Here is a 15404-nt window from a genome sequence, read left to right on the forward strand (position 1 = left end):
CTAGCGCTCTTCCATACACTTGTGCTCTGGTGCCCAGCCTTGCCTTGGACAAGCTCCACACAACTCCTCACCCCATGAACCCCCAGCACGCATGCCTGCAGCCAAAGTAGGGTTCCCAGCCAAGGGCAGACACACAGCTTCTCTGTACTTGGACCTAGCCTTAAGCAGAGAAAAAGACATTTGGCAGGAGAGTGCTCTTCCCCTTTGCAGAGTAAGGCATTATGAGATTAACAGCCTGCAGGATGACACTTGGCAAATTCAGAGTCAGAGCAAGAAACGATAATAATTAACAATGCAGGTAATTAAGCAGTGGAAAAGCATGCTAAGGTCTGTGGCTGGTTCTTCAGCCCTGGTTATTTTACACCAAAATATCTTTTCTCAAAGAGATGCTCCCATTCAAATGGGAGTGAATTAGGTCAGGAGAGTTCCCTGACCTGAGGTAGGTAGAAGATCACACAGATAATGCACATACTCCCTCTGGCTTTGTGACTAATTCCCTCTGGTACAGCTATTCCTCATGTATGTGGGACTGCTTGGACCTGTGCTTGCCCTCAGGAACTTATAAACTAATTACATTTGTTGTGTCAACCCATTAGATGGTTACAGGCTGCATGCAGACTCATTAGTTAGGCTGTATTATGTTTTTGCTCTTTGAACGTTATCAAAACATTCAAGTCTAGCATGTTTAACGTCTGCTACCATTCTTTGTACACAGATTTCTGTGGTTCCTCTTTGCTAGCAAACCACAGGTGCTAAATGCGCATATGCTGGTTTTGGTTATTTAGAAGATTGAAACTATGGTGGCTGATGTCATGCTGACCTTTTAAGTTTATCCTACTTTTGATGAAACCCTTTATTGTTAGATTTAAAAAAAAAGTTTCAGATCTCATACCATAATTTTATTTTTAAAAAATCGGCAGCCCATACTCCTCCAGAAGAGGTATAGTAGCTCACAAATCAAGAACCTGCAGGCCCCTGGTACCTCCACACTTGCAGTGCCTGCAGAGGACCCAGGTCCGCAGTCTCTCCCAGTGAGCAGCATGTCCGTTCGTAGAAGGTGGGATGTGACAGAGAAGTATAAAAGTAATGGCAAATGCATAAAGCACCTGGATTCAGTGCAAATGAGCTGTTTTTCTTGGAGCCAACTCCAGACTGCTCTGAATTTTCCTAGGGCACAGGTAGGCAGGCAGACTCTTGCTGGGAAAACCTCAGGTCTCTGCACCTCCTTCGGAGTCTGAAGCCGTCTGCCTCATTTCTTCCCTTCCCTCTTTAACAACAAACAAACCACGAGGAACTGGTCTTGGAAGAGTTTTGAGGTGCCACCACTGTCTTCCAGCTGCAGTGATGTCCCACGGGGCACTGGGGGAGTGAATGTTCATCAGGTGTCATCTTCGTGTCTTCATCCCAAGCCATTCTTTCTGGGAAAGCCCAGTGCCCTGCGACTGTAGGAGTATTAAGAGCTGCCCCACAGCCGCCCTCTTCATTCACATTTATCCAGCAGTTTGCATTCTTCCTGTGCTGGCTGTGCATTTAATGTGTGAATAATAGGCGTTTTATGACTGTTATTCAGCACCTACATACTTTTGCTGGAAGGAGGGTGGACGAGAGCAGGGCGGGGAGGTTTTTAGTTACTGAAACTGCTATTATTTGTTGACAAGATCACCGAGTATCTTAAGAAGAGGGAATTTGATCTCCTTCCAAGTAACTAAAAAGAAATTTGCACTGCAGAATATGTGTGAAGCGTATGTATTCCAGGGTAAAAAAAGAAGACCATTTACAGTCACATTGCCTAGGGATTTCAACATCTGTGAGGAAACAACAACAGGGATCACACAGTGTCCACATTCTTTACAATGACTTGATTATTTTAGCTCTGGGCCAGTGGAGCAGTACATGAATGCACCCTCCTGCTAGACCCACCTCACGTGAACTCAGCCTCATGACAATCCCTCTCTTGTACTTCAGGTATTCCTAAAACTTCATCTAGCCTGGGAAAATAAATTAATTGAGAAGCAGGTATGCAAGAAACATGTTCTAGCTGACTGACTTTTTCACATGCAGACTTTGGTGAGGCTAACACTGACGGAGTCCTAGAGACAGTGTGCGAGTGCCCCAGATGTCTTGCCCCTGAGAGGTGTTTGCTCCTGAAGGAGGGTGGGAGTTTGTGTCCTGCTCCTGCAAAGCTGCAGTCACATAACAGACATGTGAGTCCCGCGGAGACTGCAGCTCCACTGCCTCTTCCCACCCAGGGACCAGCAGGACTTAGAGACGTGGGGCCCGATGCTCCTGGCCTTACAGCCCTGCAGATGGCTGTGAGGGCTGCTCACGCTGCCCGTACCGAGACTCCAACACTGCCACCACGGACCTGGGCCCGTCACCAATCCCATCTGGGACCTGGAGGTGCTCGCAGGCCGAGGAGAATGTTCGCCATCTAGGCAAGAGCACAAACTGGTGTGCAGCATCTCAAGCCCTGGCTGGCTGGCTCCAGCTGAGAAAGAGATGCTGCTGTGGATGAAGGTGCCGGGGGATGGTGTGCAGCCCCCTGTGCTCAGGTGTGTGGTACCCCAGCACCCTGCTGTTGGCTGTAGTCCCTGGCTGAAGTAGTGGGAGAAAGAGCTGAGTACCCACTAACGAGGAGAGGAGACGTTTCACTCATTTCACAGCTGCCAAAACCAGCCTAAAACTAGGGGTAGAGAGCAAGTGAGAAGAAGAGCGCTGTTTACGTAATCCTTTGGCAGTGAAATGGGTCAGTGTTCTTGTGGGAGAGGAAGAATGTAGTTTTTAAGAAATAAACAGCATCACTGTAGTTGATAAAAGCTGGACTGTCCTGCTTTCCTGAAGGGTAACACAGAAGTTTACTGTGGGCTTATATGCCTTGTCTTTTGTCCTCACAGTTTCTCCTCTGAACACAGCACACTGAAATGGAACATTCCTGCTGTTTTCTTTTAAATAATCTGTAATTCCTTGGCTATAATGCAAAGGGAGGCACCCATCAGTTTGTTTGGGTTATTTTTTCTCTCTTCCACGAATGTCCTTGTTTATGTTAACTAGCAAATCTAATCAACCAGCTCAGAGGAGAGTTACACAACTGCAAACCTCCTGAGATTTCAGTGGAATAGCAAATCTTGCTTAATACCGCTCCCACCCCCCCCGCCCCCACCCCCATTCTCTTCTCACTTCAGATTTGCAGCTCCTTTGGCGTTACAGCTGTGCTGTGCCTTTACATATAAACCAGATTAAACAGCAAAGGGAATGCTGAATGGAAAAGCTGTGTTATTTCCACCTTGCAGGACTTACTGAAATAAGCCTGGCTGTATCAAACATGAGATGAAACTCCCACAGGGAGCATTAGTCTGAGTGATTCATGTAAATGCTTAAAGAAGTCTGTCTTGTTTGAGCTTCCTAGTCAAATAAGGTGGGTAATGGTACGCAACCAGCAGAGCCCCTCTGCTTTGGAGAGCACTGCTGACAGAGACCTGTTGTTTATTCTTACTGGGAAGCAAGAGGATGAGTATTGGGTACCAACAGATTACCCCGAGTTATGGGTAACTTTCACACGAGGAGCTGTGAGCGTCTTCTGTGGAACTGTCTAGTGCTGTGAAACGTTCTTCGTCTGCACCCTTGATGTGAGCCATCTGGAGGGGAAAAATCTCATCAACCTCTAGAAATGCAGCCAGGTTTATGATCACTTTCTTTTGCAGTTGACTTTTTAAGGGAGATAATCTCATCAGGAGGAGGTCTGAAGGAAAGGTGACTTACAGGTATGTGCATTTCATGTGTGTTGATTAAGGCATAGATGAAGTTGCTTGCTTTCCCTCCCGTCTGCACTGTCTGGTTGTCAGGAGCTGTGGCTCAAACCCATCCTTCCTGCTAACTTTTTGACTCCACCACATGCACCGCATGGGGCCTGATTCTGACCTCGGCACCAGTGCTGCAGCCCCAGCATGGCTGTGGGGCGGTGTGGGTGAACAGCACCAGCAGTCACAGATAGGGGAGTCCCCTGCTGCAACACTGAACTCCTCTCTATGAGCTGAAAGAATGCTGTGTGCTGGGGCACCCACCTGCACGACACCTTTTATGGGTGACTTCCATGGGGCACTTCTTCTCTTGGCTTGCTTTGGGCACTACCTGCCTGGCTTGGGGGATGGCTCCCCCGTCACAGCAGCTTCGCTGGCTCTGGAAGCAGCCCCAGCATCAGCTGCTGCAGGGGTGCTAATAGAGCTGTAGCTGAAACAAAGCTTGTTGCTCAGAGTGGAAAGCTGGGTAGCCAAGTTTCTGCAGCACTTCCAGATGTGAAGCGGGGGAGCCGATTTTAGCTGATTTTTCAGATTTTTTTAATTCTGATTTCTTTGATGTATTTTTTCTAAAGCACCGTGCAACCACACTGCAAACAATTTGTACTGTTCACTCACGTTCAGCTGCATGTTCCCAGTGTCATTTGCTTAGCACTTTTTCTAGCCGAGGCTCTCCAACTGAAGCCATCTGTGTGCTCAGGCAGGTCAGCAGCAGAGATCTCTTCCACCGAAATCCAAGCAAAAACTATCCCATGCCCACTCAGTCCCATGTGTGACTTCTGATGTCGGCCTCTAAGGTAATCCCATCCTGACAGACTGCTCCATGGACTGAGGGGGGGCAATGCCTACAGTCACTCAAGAGGCAAAATTCCTCTTAGCTTTGTGGAGTTTGGACTGAGCAAGGACTGTGTGGTTTTGGCCAACCAGTTTGGCAAGGAGTGCTCCAAGGAGGTGTAATTGCTGAGTAACTTCCCATCTGCGTGGGCACTCAGGAGAAGGGGCAGAGGCTGCCGGGGAGTTACGCTAGGTATTTATTTCTCCAGGGAAGCAGGAGCTTGGACCTAAACCTCAATATCCCTCTCAGCACACTGCACTGGTGCTTCAGCTTCCCCCTAACACGCATCTTTTACCTGTTTTTCTCCTTCCTGTAGTTTCAAGCAACCTCCTTAAATCCTGCAACATTTTTCTGGGGAATTAAACGTGATTGTGAGGGGGGACTAAGTTGTGAGAGGAACTAAAGAAACCTCCAGTGCAGCCTGTCAATGCTTCTTTTCAGGTCAAAAGAAATGAGTGTGATGATGCGTTTGCTGCTGCTGCTCCTTCTGGTCAGCTTCGGCTCGCCTGCACCCAGGTTTTCAGTGCGTATCTTTTACTGGTGTCTGTACAACCTCTCAGTGGTTTATGATTCCCAGCCATGTAGAGATAGGTGCATCCACAGAAGAGGGATGGAGACCTGCAAGAGCAGAGCAAAAAGGCATCTGCCTGCAGCTAAAGGAGGGTCACTCTTGTCCTGATAATAGAATAGTTTGCACACAAGGGGCTGTGCAGCTCTCTGGGTGACTAGACTGATATTGCCAAGAGTTATGAACAACAATAACAAAAGCCCTTTAAAAAAAGAAAGTAATTTTATGGCCAGTGAAGAAATATTCTACTCCATTCCCTCAGGGAAAACTGCCTTCATTTATTCAATGTGATTTAAAAAGCAGTAAGGGGAAGATGAGGTAGGCATGATCTGAGGCAACCTGTACTCTTCTGATGAGTAAATTTCTCTTGGGCCATCCCAACAGGGTACAGAACTTGGCAAGGAGAGTCCAGTGAGATAAGGGCTGTCTGCAGCAGGTCCCTGTGTGCCTCCAGCCTGGAAATGCTCCTCTGTGGAGGAAAACCAACAGGCCTAGGAGAAGGAAGAGGCAGCTGGATGGCCATGTTTGATCACACTCAGCAGTCTGCTGTCATGGGCAACTGCTTGTTTTGCTTGTACCTAGTACCGGTTCTGACCTGGTATCACTCAAGCCAGCTTGCTCAGGGTTAAAATAGCCAATTATTCTTATTGCACAGGTTTCCTTGGTTGTCTTGGAAGAGATTTTGCTCTGTTTTGTTGTGTTTTTAATGGAATAACACCAGCTGCACACTAGACTGCGGCTGAAAATGTTTATCCCAGCCAGTGTGTGTCAGATTCTTGGTTATGGTAACGTAGCTTTGAAGTTATACCACTGTAGGCTCACTGCTTTCAGCTCATTTGTGTCAAATATCAGCCTTTTATCTTCCAGTTTTACATAAAGATGATTCTGGAACCTTGCTGGTTTGGCCTGGCTGCAGTGCAAGAACTGAGTTTCCCCCCTCTTATTACCCTGAGCATTTTCACAACTTCCAAACACTCCCCTTGAGTTCATTAAATGGGAGTCAAAATGAATGACTTTTTGTCCAGAGTAATTTTCTACATATCTGACCATATTCTGGGATGCTCTGAGCAGTGGCAAGATCATTGTAGAAAACTCATTTCCACTGGGTTCAACTCAACAGCCCACAACAGCATGGTTTGTGTATCTTAGGAAGGAACCGCCATGGAATGGTCTTGATCTGCAGAGGCAGTGGGACATGTTAGGGTCAAGAGGAGGCAGATACTCCTTCTCTCTGCCTCTCTGATTTCACCAGTGACTTAAGTGTGGGGATTTTTGTTTTATTTTCTCCACAGGAAAAAGATATCTGCCTCCTAGACAATAATAAATTAAGAAAAAGGTTAAACCAGCTTCAAGACTTGCTTTACTTATATGAACTGCAACTGAAGGACATCCTGGAGAACACTTACCACAGAACAAAAAGCGGGCTGTTTTCAGGCAACAGGAGCGTGCAGCATGAGATGCTCTTACCCACGACCAGTGGAAATTTGATAGTCTATGACCAAGGTACAGTTTGCAGTGGTGTGTGTGGAAATTTCAGCTTGCCATAATGTTTGTTTCTCCCTGCAGTGTCCCATGCGTCATATTTTATTTCTGCTTAAAGTTATAGAATGTGTAAAGGTGGATTGTGTTTTTAAATGCAGTCAGATACATGAGAAGGAGGGGGGCAGACTGGCTGCCCTGGTACCAGCAGACATCCCCCAGAGCCAGTCAGCTGGGCCAGCTTTAGGCAGCTACTGCCCAGGTACAACGCAGACACCTGCAGATGAGCTTCTCACCTGGGACTCTGGTGCACAGAGGAACAGGCTCCTCTCAGATGTTTTCCATCAGGCCTACTTTAGACATCTCCTTTAGGAAGAGATGGGTCTTGCTCTTGAAAAGCTCATTTTCCCCGAGTGACTTATGGGAGCCCAGAGTGCCTAGCTCAGCTGTGGGCACTGAAACCTGTTTTGAAGAGCGCAGCCTCCTTGCTCCTCAGCTACTCCACCACCTCTGCAGCACAGCAGTGGGCATGCATACCCGCTTCCCTGGTGTCAGTTTAAGAACATGGTCATAACTGGAATCGTGGCCTGTGGCCAAGATTTTACCCTTCCTGGGCATTGCATTGAAAGTGTGAGGCATTCTCCTGATACAGCCCTGATGGAGCTGGTCACAGGAGCTTAGCCCCTTCCAGTAGAGATTTCAGGCCCCAATCCAACCTGAAGTACAGCTGAGATTACCTTCCACACGGAAATCAGTTTCCCTGCAACTGATCTTGCTGACAGAGCCAATGCCTGTCCAGCGCTGCTCCCATGCTATGGCCCCAGCCTAAGCTGCAGCCACCCCGTACCTCACCAAAGATTTGGGAGTGACTCCCTCAGAGGGCATGGCTGTAAAGGCTCTCAAGCTTTGCTACCCTATGTCAAGCCCAGCAGTTGGCAAACCAGCGTTGCTACTACCTTACTGAGCCATTTGCTTTGGCTTTGCAGGGCTTGCAGGGCCATCCGCAGGCTGGCCAAGTGTCCTTGTCCCATACAGCCCCTCAGTGATGCCTTCCCTTGGCTGCACGTACCCCTTTGCTTTCCCCCCTCCCCATATAACAAACCCATACTGTTCTGCCCTAGATTGCTCCGCAGTGTATAATCGTCAGAAGGCCAAAACCGGCTACTACCGGATAAGGCCCAGAGCAGACCGAGAGCCTTTCCTGGCATACTGTGACATGTCTGATGGGGGGGGGTGGACCGTCATTCAGCGGCGGAGTAACGGCAAGGAGAATTTCAACAGGTGGGTGCATTGTGGTTGCATCAACAGGGCTTGCAGCCAGGTCTCCAGCTCCCAGCCCCGGTCCCACTGCCTGGCAAAACCCTGCGTTTGAGAAGCAGGGTATGCTACGCTATACTTTAGCAATGATAATTCTGCATTAGGACAACCTGGTGCTACAGGTTTGTAGCAGGAGGCCATTTTCAAAATGGACCTACAAAGGCTTTTCCATGGCTTCTCTGCATTTGAGTAAGTGTGTACGTGTGTACATACTTGTTTTATCATTATTGGAGATAGCCGAAGGCTCCGAATTGGCAGGTATCTGCTGTCAGTTCATAGACTGAGATCTGTTGAACCTATTACCTGTTCTCGTATCAGGAATTCCATTCAGCATGGTGTAACATTTATTCATCAACATATTTCAAAAAGATGTCAAACCACTGGTCCAGATTGTCCTTTCTCTGTGCAAAATCCCAGAGAGGTGACTTTCACTTGGAGACCTCCAGGAGGAGAGACGCTCTGGTAGCACAGTAAAGAAGGAACATCCCCATGCAGATCACAGCACACACAATTTCAGGGCATGTCCAGTGCCTCCTACAGTGAGTGCAGTCCATTGCAAAGCTACCTCAACTGACTCTCAGGCTTGCTCAGAGAGTGGTAACCATCTAGCCATGGTACTTCAGGTCTCAGCATCAGTGAACGAAAAACATACTGAAGAGGAGCATTGACTAGTGTGTACATTAATATCCCTAATAACATGAGGGAGGGAATAAACACGGGATTACTAAAACTGGAAATGATGGTACACAGGTTGTATAGGTAGTATAGAAGTATCAAAGATAATACATAAATAACAGAGCAGATTTTAAGAGAATGAAATTATGAGAAGAATGTAACAGCAGGAGATTTCTCTCAGGAAGATGAAGCCAGAGAATGGTGATGAAAAGTGAGTATATATCTTTGAAGGACAAGTTGCCACATTGAAACAGTAATCCTGGAAAAAAACCAGAGGTGAGAGTCAATGAATAAAAAATACATTTAAATGGAACAGGAGCTCAAAACAAACACAGATATTTTCCTTTAAACTTCCTCTGCAAGCTTCTACTTGCAGCTTCTATGCAATTTCTGATTCTTCACCATACCACATCATACATTTTAGATTGCCACGTATTTTAGACTGCAATATTTGTTCCCAGCCAGGAGTGCATTTGAATTATGACTTGCTGAAGAACAGTATCAGATGCTTTGCTGAAGACCAGTATGACAGCTGCTGCTTTCCCTTTCCATCTAACTGACACCCTCAACCTGTGAGCACTGCATCTGGCAGTTGGAAGGTTTGATCCCAGTATATGTGTGTGCACAGGTTTAGCAGGAGAAGCAGCTGTGAGCTGTATTTACTTCTAAAGTGGAGTGACAAATCTCAGCTCAGCTTGCTATGGATCAGGTACTTTTAGAAAACAATGTCTAGAGATACAGATGAAGTTTTACTTGTTACCATAGCCAAGTGTCACAAACTGTCTAATTCCCTCATGCGCTGAAATTGGTATTTGTATCTCACTGCAGGAAATGGGATGATTACAAACTGGGATTTGGGAAATTCCAGGGCAAGAATGATGAATACTGGCTGGGCAATGACCACATCCATGACCTGCTCGCTAGAGGTGCAAGTATTTTCCCTCCACAGATTTCTTTCCAATTTGCGTGAGATAGCTCATCCATCTAACAAGACACCACTTTGTGTTTAGGAGAGTGCTCATTAAAGATTGACCTGATGGACTGGCAAGGGGAAAGACGTTATGCAGTTTATGAAAATTTCCAGCTTGCAAATGAGCAGGTAAGAAATTGAGAGTGGTGATCTGCTTGGTTTGTCTGTGAGGTTGGGGCATCTGCATATGCAGCATCAGACTTCAGTATCAGGGTTGTAATTACAGTGTTGCAAAACTTACCTGCTCTGGTTCCCTGGGATTCCAGGTTTGGCTGTTTGACAAACAGCCCTGGGAGCAGGGACCTAAGCCTGGGACTGCTTCCTCACAACCACTGAGTGCCCAAGCCAGCAGGTCACCTCTGTGTGTGCTCTTTTGCTAACTCAGCTGCTGCACGGAGGGCAGCTCTCCGCCACAGGGCGCAGGGATTCCCACATTCATTTGCCTCCAGCCCCATGGTCTTCTGTGAGGTAAGAGACAAGGGTTTGAACCTCTGCAATGAAACTGAACCCTGTTTTCCTGCTTCCTAGGAGAGTGTTTCAGGCTGTCACATAAAAGGCAATTGCCAGAACAAACTCTACTTTGTTTTAAAAGAAAACAGTGAACTGTAATCCAAGCTTTGGAAGAGCAGTTATAAGTTCCTATCTTGAAGAAAGGTACCTGTACTACTACACTTGGTGCTACGGACACAGAAGACCCAAAGACAGACACATCCCTGTATTTTCATGTTTGCTTCTAGCTTTAGACGGTGTCACGCTCAGTATTAGTGCTGTTCTTTGCAGGCTTGCCTGTCTGAACACACCATGCCTAAGTGGCCCAAATACCCAGGGACATGAGTTCCATTGCATGGACCAGTCCTAGTTCCAACTCCATGACCACTCCAGAAATTTATGCATTACATTCAGTTTGCCATTAGTTTTCTTATGAAAAGTTTGAACAGCTTCATTTTAATACCTTACTGCTATTTTTCATAAACAAAAGTGGAATATGATGACAGGAAAAAGCCCACACCACAAAAGTAATCATCCATCTTACATCAAACATCTCTTAGATCTGTTAGCCGTGCACAATGGAACTATTCTTCTAAGTATTCCTACCAGGACTAGACCATTTAGCTAGAAATCAGATGGCTTCTAGTTCCTGGAAGAGCAAAATTCCTAAGGAGTTATTCTAGCTGAACAACTGACCAGTTTATGAAGGCAACTACTTGGCACAGTTTTCTGCCAGGTTGTTCTTGATGAGCTAGGAAGAGCCTTCCAGCTTGTTGTATAGTGCATCAAATGTTTATTGAAAGACAACAAAGCCTGAAGCCTGTTGTAGCAGCAGCTACTAGCAATCCCTTCTGGAAGTTTAAACCCCGCATTGATCTACACTAGGATCATTAAAGCACGGGGCCAAAACTCACCCTTGACTTCAACAGTCTTGCCTTTGACAGTGGATACAATGGCCAGAGAAAAGTTGATCTCAAAAGTGGGAGGAAGGGCAGAAAGAGCTGATAACAAAGACGTTTCACATGTTCTTGCAGGACAATTACAGGTTATGGTTTGGCACCTACTCTGGTAACGCTGGCGACGCTCTGTCTGGTGGGAGCAATTTTGAAGATCAGTGGTCAGCCTCTCACAGAGGGATGCAGTTCACCACATCTGACAAGGACCACGATCGATTCCTGGCAGGCAACTGTGCATCAGAGAACAAGGGCGGTTGGTGGTTTAACAGGTATGGAAAACAGTTGATTCCTCTTGGATGCATAGGGTGTGGGTGGCTGTACAGCCGAGAGCACTTGCCTGCCTTACAGCAGCTGGAGGTTGCTGTGTGCATTTGCCACCTCACACAGTCAAATCTAAGATGTTCAGACCTACAGATCCTCAAAGGAAAGCAACCTCCTTCTTTCACTATGAAGCAAAGCAGGTCAGTTGCATTCATTTTAAGAAAATGGGTCATAATAAATGCACAGGGGGGAATGACCTGGAAGGAAAAGAGCTCAAATAAAATTCCTTTAAGTGCTTTGGGTTATATCCCAGGAAAGAAAACAATGGTAGCCACTGCAAGGTGAAGTGTGTATGAAGGACATTTCTCTGTTGTGGAGCATGTCTAGGGGGTGAGTTACCCCTTGTTAGTCCTGATGGTATGTTTGCTAGTTGGGCATACCTCACACATCAACAGATAGGGGCTCAGGTTCACCAGCCCTGGACACACTGCTCTCAGGTTTTTTCAGCTTTAGTGCAGAATGAGCCCCTTCTTTGACCAGGCCCTCATCACATACAAACTGAAATCACTAGAGCTACAAGAATGTACATCAATAGTGGGATTTACCTTGATTAAAAGACATCTGCATTTTTAGGTGCCAATACGTAGCCGCCTACACTTGAGCTGCAGCCTACTAAGTGGCACTACACCGCTCTGTTTAGGCAACTGAACTGAGTCCCTAGTTAATACACTTGGAGGAGTCAACAGGTTGAATTATCTGACCAGCATAGGTGTCTACGTTAGGATGACCCACATACTTCTCTGGGTTCCACTAAATGCATTAACCAGATTCCCACAGGCTAATGCAGGACTTTAGATAACCAGTTCAGTACAGACAGATACATCTAGGTGTCTGAATTTGTCAGTGAATCCCGCCCTGGTATTTCTAAATGTATGATGTGTGAAAACTGTACTTCACTGTAATGATGCAATATCTTCCCACACTAAACCTAATTTCCCTTTTTTCCCTTTCCTACATTGTTACAAGGTGCCACGCCGTAAACCTCAATGGAAGATACTACAGAACAGGGAAGTACAATGGATCCCATGACAATGGCGTGGTTTGGTCTACATGGCATGGGATGTGGTACTCGCTAAAATACTCGGCCATGAAAATCAGGGCTCCGTTCTTTGTTGACAGCGAGAGTGGAGATGGTGAGAACGGTCAGGGCAGCTGAAACCTGCTGCTTTGGAAAGAAAAAAGTACAGGCTGAAAAGAATTGTGTAAATTAATAGCCAGCCCTCTGCTGCTGCCAATTGACAAACCTGCACTGTGATAACTGGAGTTGCACCTGTTTGTATGAGCTGAAGCTAATGCTGCAAGTTATTTGAGCACAGCCAGCCAACAATTTAATGGAAAACATATGGATCTTAGTCATGGAAGAGTCACAGTTTTCTTTTTCAGTGATTTTCAGGACTTCATTGCTAAGCGTTTTTGAAAAGCATTCTGGACCTTGAATGATCAAGAATGTTCTTTTAGCTATTTGTACTCTTCAAGATCTTTCTCATCTTGATTTTAACTGTCCGCAGCTCAGTTACCAGAACTTAAGAACAGAAACAACAAGTTGATGGGGAATTGGAATTAATCTGGTGTCTCTTCGCTAGTGCTTTGATCTGAATCAGCAGAGTTTTTTTAAGCAGCTCTCCCTATGGTTCCCAATTGCCACACTTCAGTTGCAAAATGCTTCTGGAGTGTGTGAAACCGAACCAGTGGATGCACATGCTCCAGTTGCTAACGTGCATCCAGGCTAAGGCTATGTCAGAGTAAACCCCCACAACGTGGACAGTGTGGACACTGGGTTTCCTTGCCAACAGCTTCCCACTGCAGATACGCTTCTATAGCAGACCGTGATACATTAAAGCAGACAGAGACAGCGCTGCCAACCAGGCTTAAGCCCCAGGTGAAAATTAGGCAGATTTTACTACATTTAAGACAAGCACAAATATTCTTAGGAGTTCATATAATGCAGTCATGATTCATTTGTACATTCTCGTGGAGTGAGGGGAATCAGTAAGTGGAAAGTGGTTGAACTGTAAGGCACACTGACTTCATTGTCTCATTGGAGTGAAAGAAAGAGCAACACAAATGACTGACAGAAGTGGAATACTGAAAATTTATTTTCCACAAGTTTTTAATAACAACTATTAAAAATGAACAGTAATATTAGCTTGATGTAAATCATTTAACTACCATGTTGCAGAATGAGCCTTTTTAAAAAAAAATAATATTTACAATCATGTATTAAACTGGTAGTTATTTTCCATTTACTTGCTTTCAGATCCATACATATTGTAATTTGTATTATATATCCATAAAGGGTGAAATAAAACCATCTGAGTAGGATTTAACACTTTGTATTTGGTTTTCAACAGTACAAACTTGAACAGAAATTTGGATGAAAATCTTGGTAAAGCTCATAATGTGAGAAATGCATTCTTTTGGCATTGACTCTAGTGCTTTTGCACCTGCTGTTCTGGATAGTTGAGTGGGTCTGCAAGGTAAGTTTAATTTCCATGGCTCAAGCTGTCCTGGACAAATGCAGAAACATGTGCAGGTTCAGTGTGAAACTTGGTTTGGTTCCTCTGCTTTGTCAAGAGGTAAACCCTGCTCTCACTTCTTCCTAAACATCCCAGTGACTGCAAAGGTGAACACTGGAGCACAATGGGCCAGCGCTCCAGGGAACCATGCTCCTGAAGCCTGTGCCCTGGCAAGGCTGCACTGCTGCTCTCTTCCCAAGCATTGGCATGTACCCACATGGAACGAAACTTGCACTATGCCCCTGAAATGAGGTTGCCCTTGTGAAGAAACCACTGCGAACAGCCAGCACTTACTATTTCCTTTCTGATCCCTAATTCTCTATTTTGCTATGGTAAAATCTTAGTGCCAGGTTGTAACTGCATGTTGGGAACGTAAGGAATCACTTTGCACATGTTGTAACCGTGGGGCCACAGATGCAGTGCTGAGGGCAGTAAGGACAATTTTTGTCTAGGCAGAAGACACAGAGAAACACGAGTGAAATAAGTTAATGCCTTCTGGCAGATGATGCTCAATCCCATTCTTCAGTAGAGGGCTAGGGAAGCAAGATAAAGATTACAGACTGGTGATGCTTGACTCTGTATGCTGGAAATCAACTACAGCACCAAAGAGACAGCGTTAGTGGTTTGCCAGTTCACTGAGCAGGCAATAAGCCATCTGATAATAGAGCATCAAGCTGGAAATAAAAGTCCACAAGGCTTGGTCAGACAACTGTTACCCAGTCCAGCTCCCCAGTGAGTGTGCAGTAAGTGATGTAAAGCCCAGAGTACAGAGCCTCTTCCCCCTTCTATGTTAATATGGAGAGGCAGGCATTATATTTGGACTGCCTTCAGCCAGCATGAATATGTGAAGGTGCTTTTTTTTCTCTTTCTCTGAGAGAGAAAGGGACCAAGATCTGACAGGCTGGGAGGGAAGGGGTCTGCCTTGCTGCCTTAGATGCAAGATGTACCTAAGTACATGTAGTGCATTACAGTAGCTGTTCTGAACACAGTTCGACCCCGAGACAAGGTTTCAGGAAGCAGCATCTGGCTTAAGAGTGAGGGTCCCCCTCCTCTGCCACGCAGGGAACCCCCTTGGATATGCAGAGGTCACAGGGCTTTGTGTAGGACCCTGCAACTCCCACAGCAAACCCCAGGAAGTGTTTCAGAAGTCTCTTTACCTTAATAAACAGGGTAAAATGCCACTAGCTAAGAACTTATTTGATCTGAAGGCTACTGCCAAGCTCAGATCACTCCCACTGAGGGTTAGGAGACTGCTTGCTGAATGTTGCTGTGCTGTACATTTGATCTCCTGTTTCTCCAGGGCCTCCCGTGCTGAGAGGCTCATGGAAGCTGTAAATATTGTAGCCCTGTAGCTCCAGCGCTGACAGATCACTGCTTCAGGGCAAATGTTCTTGACACTGTGGAGTTTACCTTAGTACAGGGGTGGTAAGTAACCTGAGCAGCAATTGCTTCAGAGCTCTGATTTCCAGCTCATTTAAGTCAAT

At 46.0% G+C, this 15404-nt stretch overlaps 1 protein-coding gene across 3 annotated transcripts; it reads left to right on the top strand.

The window, feature by feature from the left end:
* Positions 1-3189: 3189 nt before the first annotated feature.
* LOC102057433 (fibrinogen-like protein 1) lies at positions 3190-13726 on the top strand. 3 transcript variants are annotated; one of them, XM_027815887.2, is made up of 9 exons: positions 3190-3415; positions 3702-3761; positions 5071-5152; positions 6490-6700; positions 7798-7957; positions 9497-9594; positions 9679-9767; positions 11162-11352; positions 12371-13726. In XM_027815887.2, the coding sequence occupies exons 3-9, from the start codon at positions 5081-5083 to the stop codon at positions 12558-12560; spliced, it is 1011 nt and encodes a 336-aa protein (XP_027671688.1). In that variant the 5' UTR covers positions 3190-3415; positions 3702-3761; positions 5071-5080; the 3' UTR covers positions 12561-13726. The 3 variants fall into 3 exon arrangements, with proteins under 3 accessions (XP_027671688.1, XP_027671689.1, XP_005446685.1); XM_027815888.2 differs by having other exon boundaries at positions 3702-3750; XM_005446628.3 differs by having other exon boundaries at positions 3190-3750.
* The last annotated feature ends 1678 nt before the right edge of the window (positions 13727-15404 follow it).

The sequence above is a fragment of the Falco cherrug genome, chromosome 2, assembly GCF_023634085.1.
Source record: "Falco cherrug isolate bFalChe1 chromosome 2, bFalChe1.pri, whole genome shotgun sequence".
Lineage (NCBI taxonomy): Eukaryota > Metazoa > Chordata > Aves > Falconiformes > Falconidae > Falco > Falco cherrug.

Coding starts and splice junctions, on each gene's coding strand:
- LOC102057433 (XM_005446628.3), top strand. CDS start 5,081: ATGAGTGTGATGATGCGTTTGCTGCTGCTGCTCCTTCTGGTCAGCTTC. Junction 5,153..6,489: donor CGCCTGCACCCAGGTTTTCA/GTGCGTATCTTT, acceptor TTTTCTCCACAG/GAAAAAGATATCTGCCTCCT. Junction 9,768..11,161: donor TCCAGCTTGCAAATGAGCAG/GTAAGAAATTGA, acceptor ATGTTCTTGCAG/GACAATTACAGGTTATGGTT.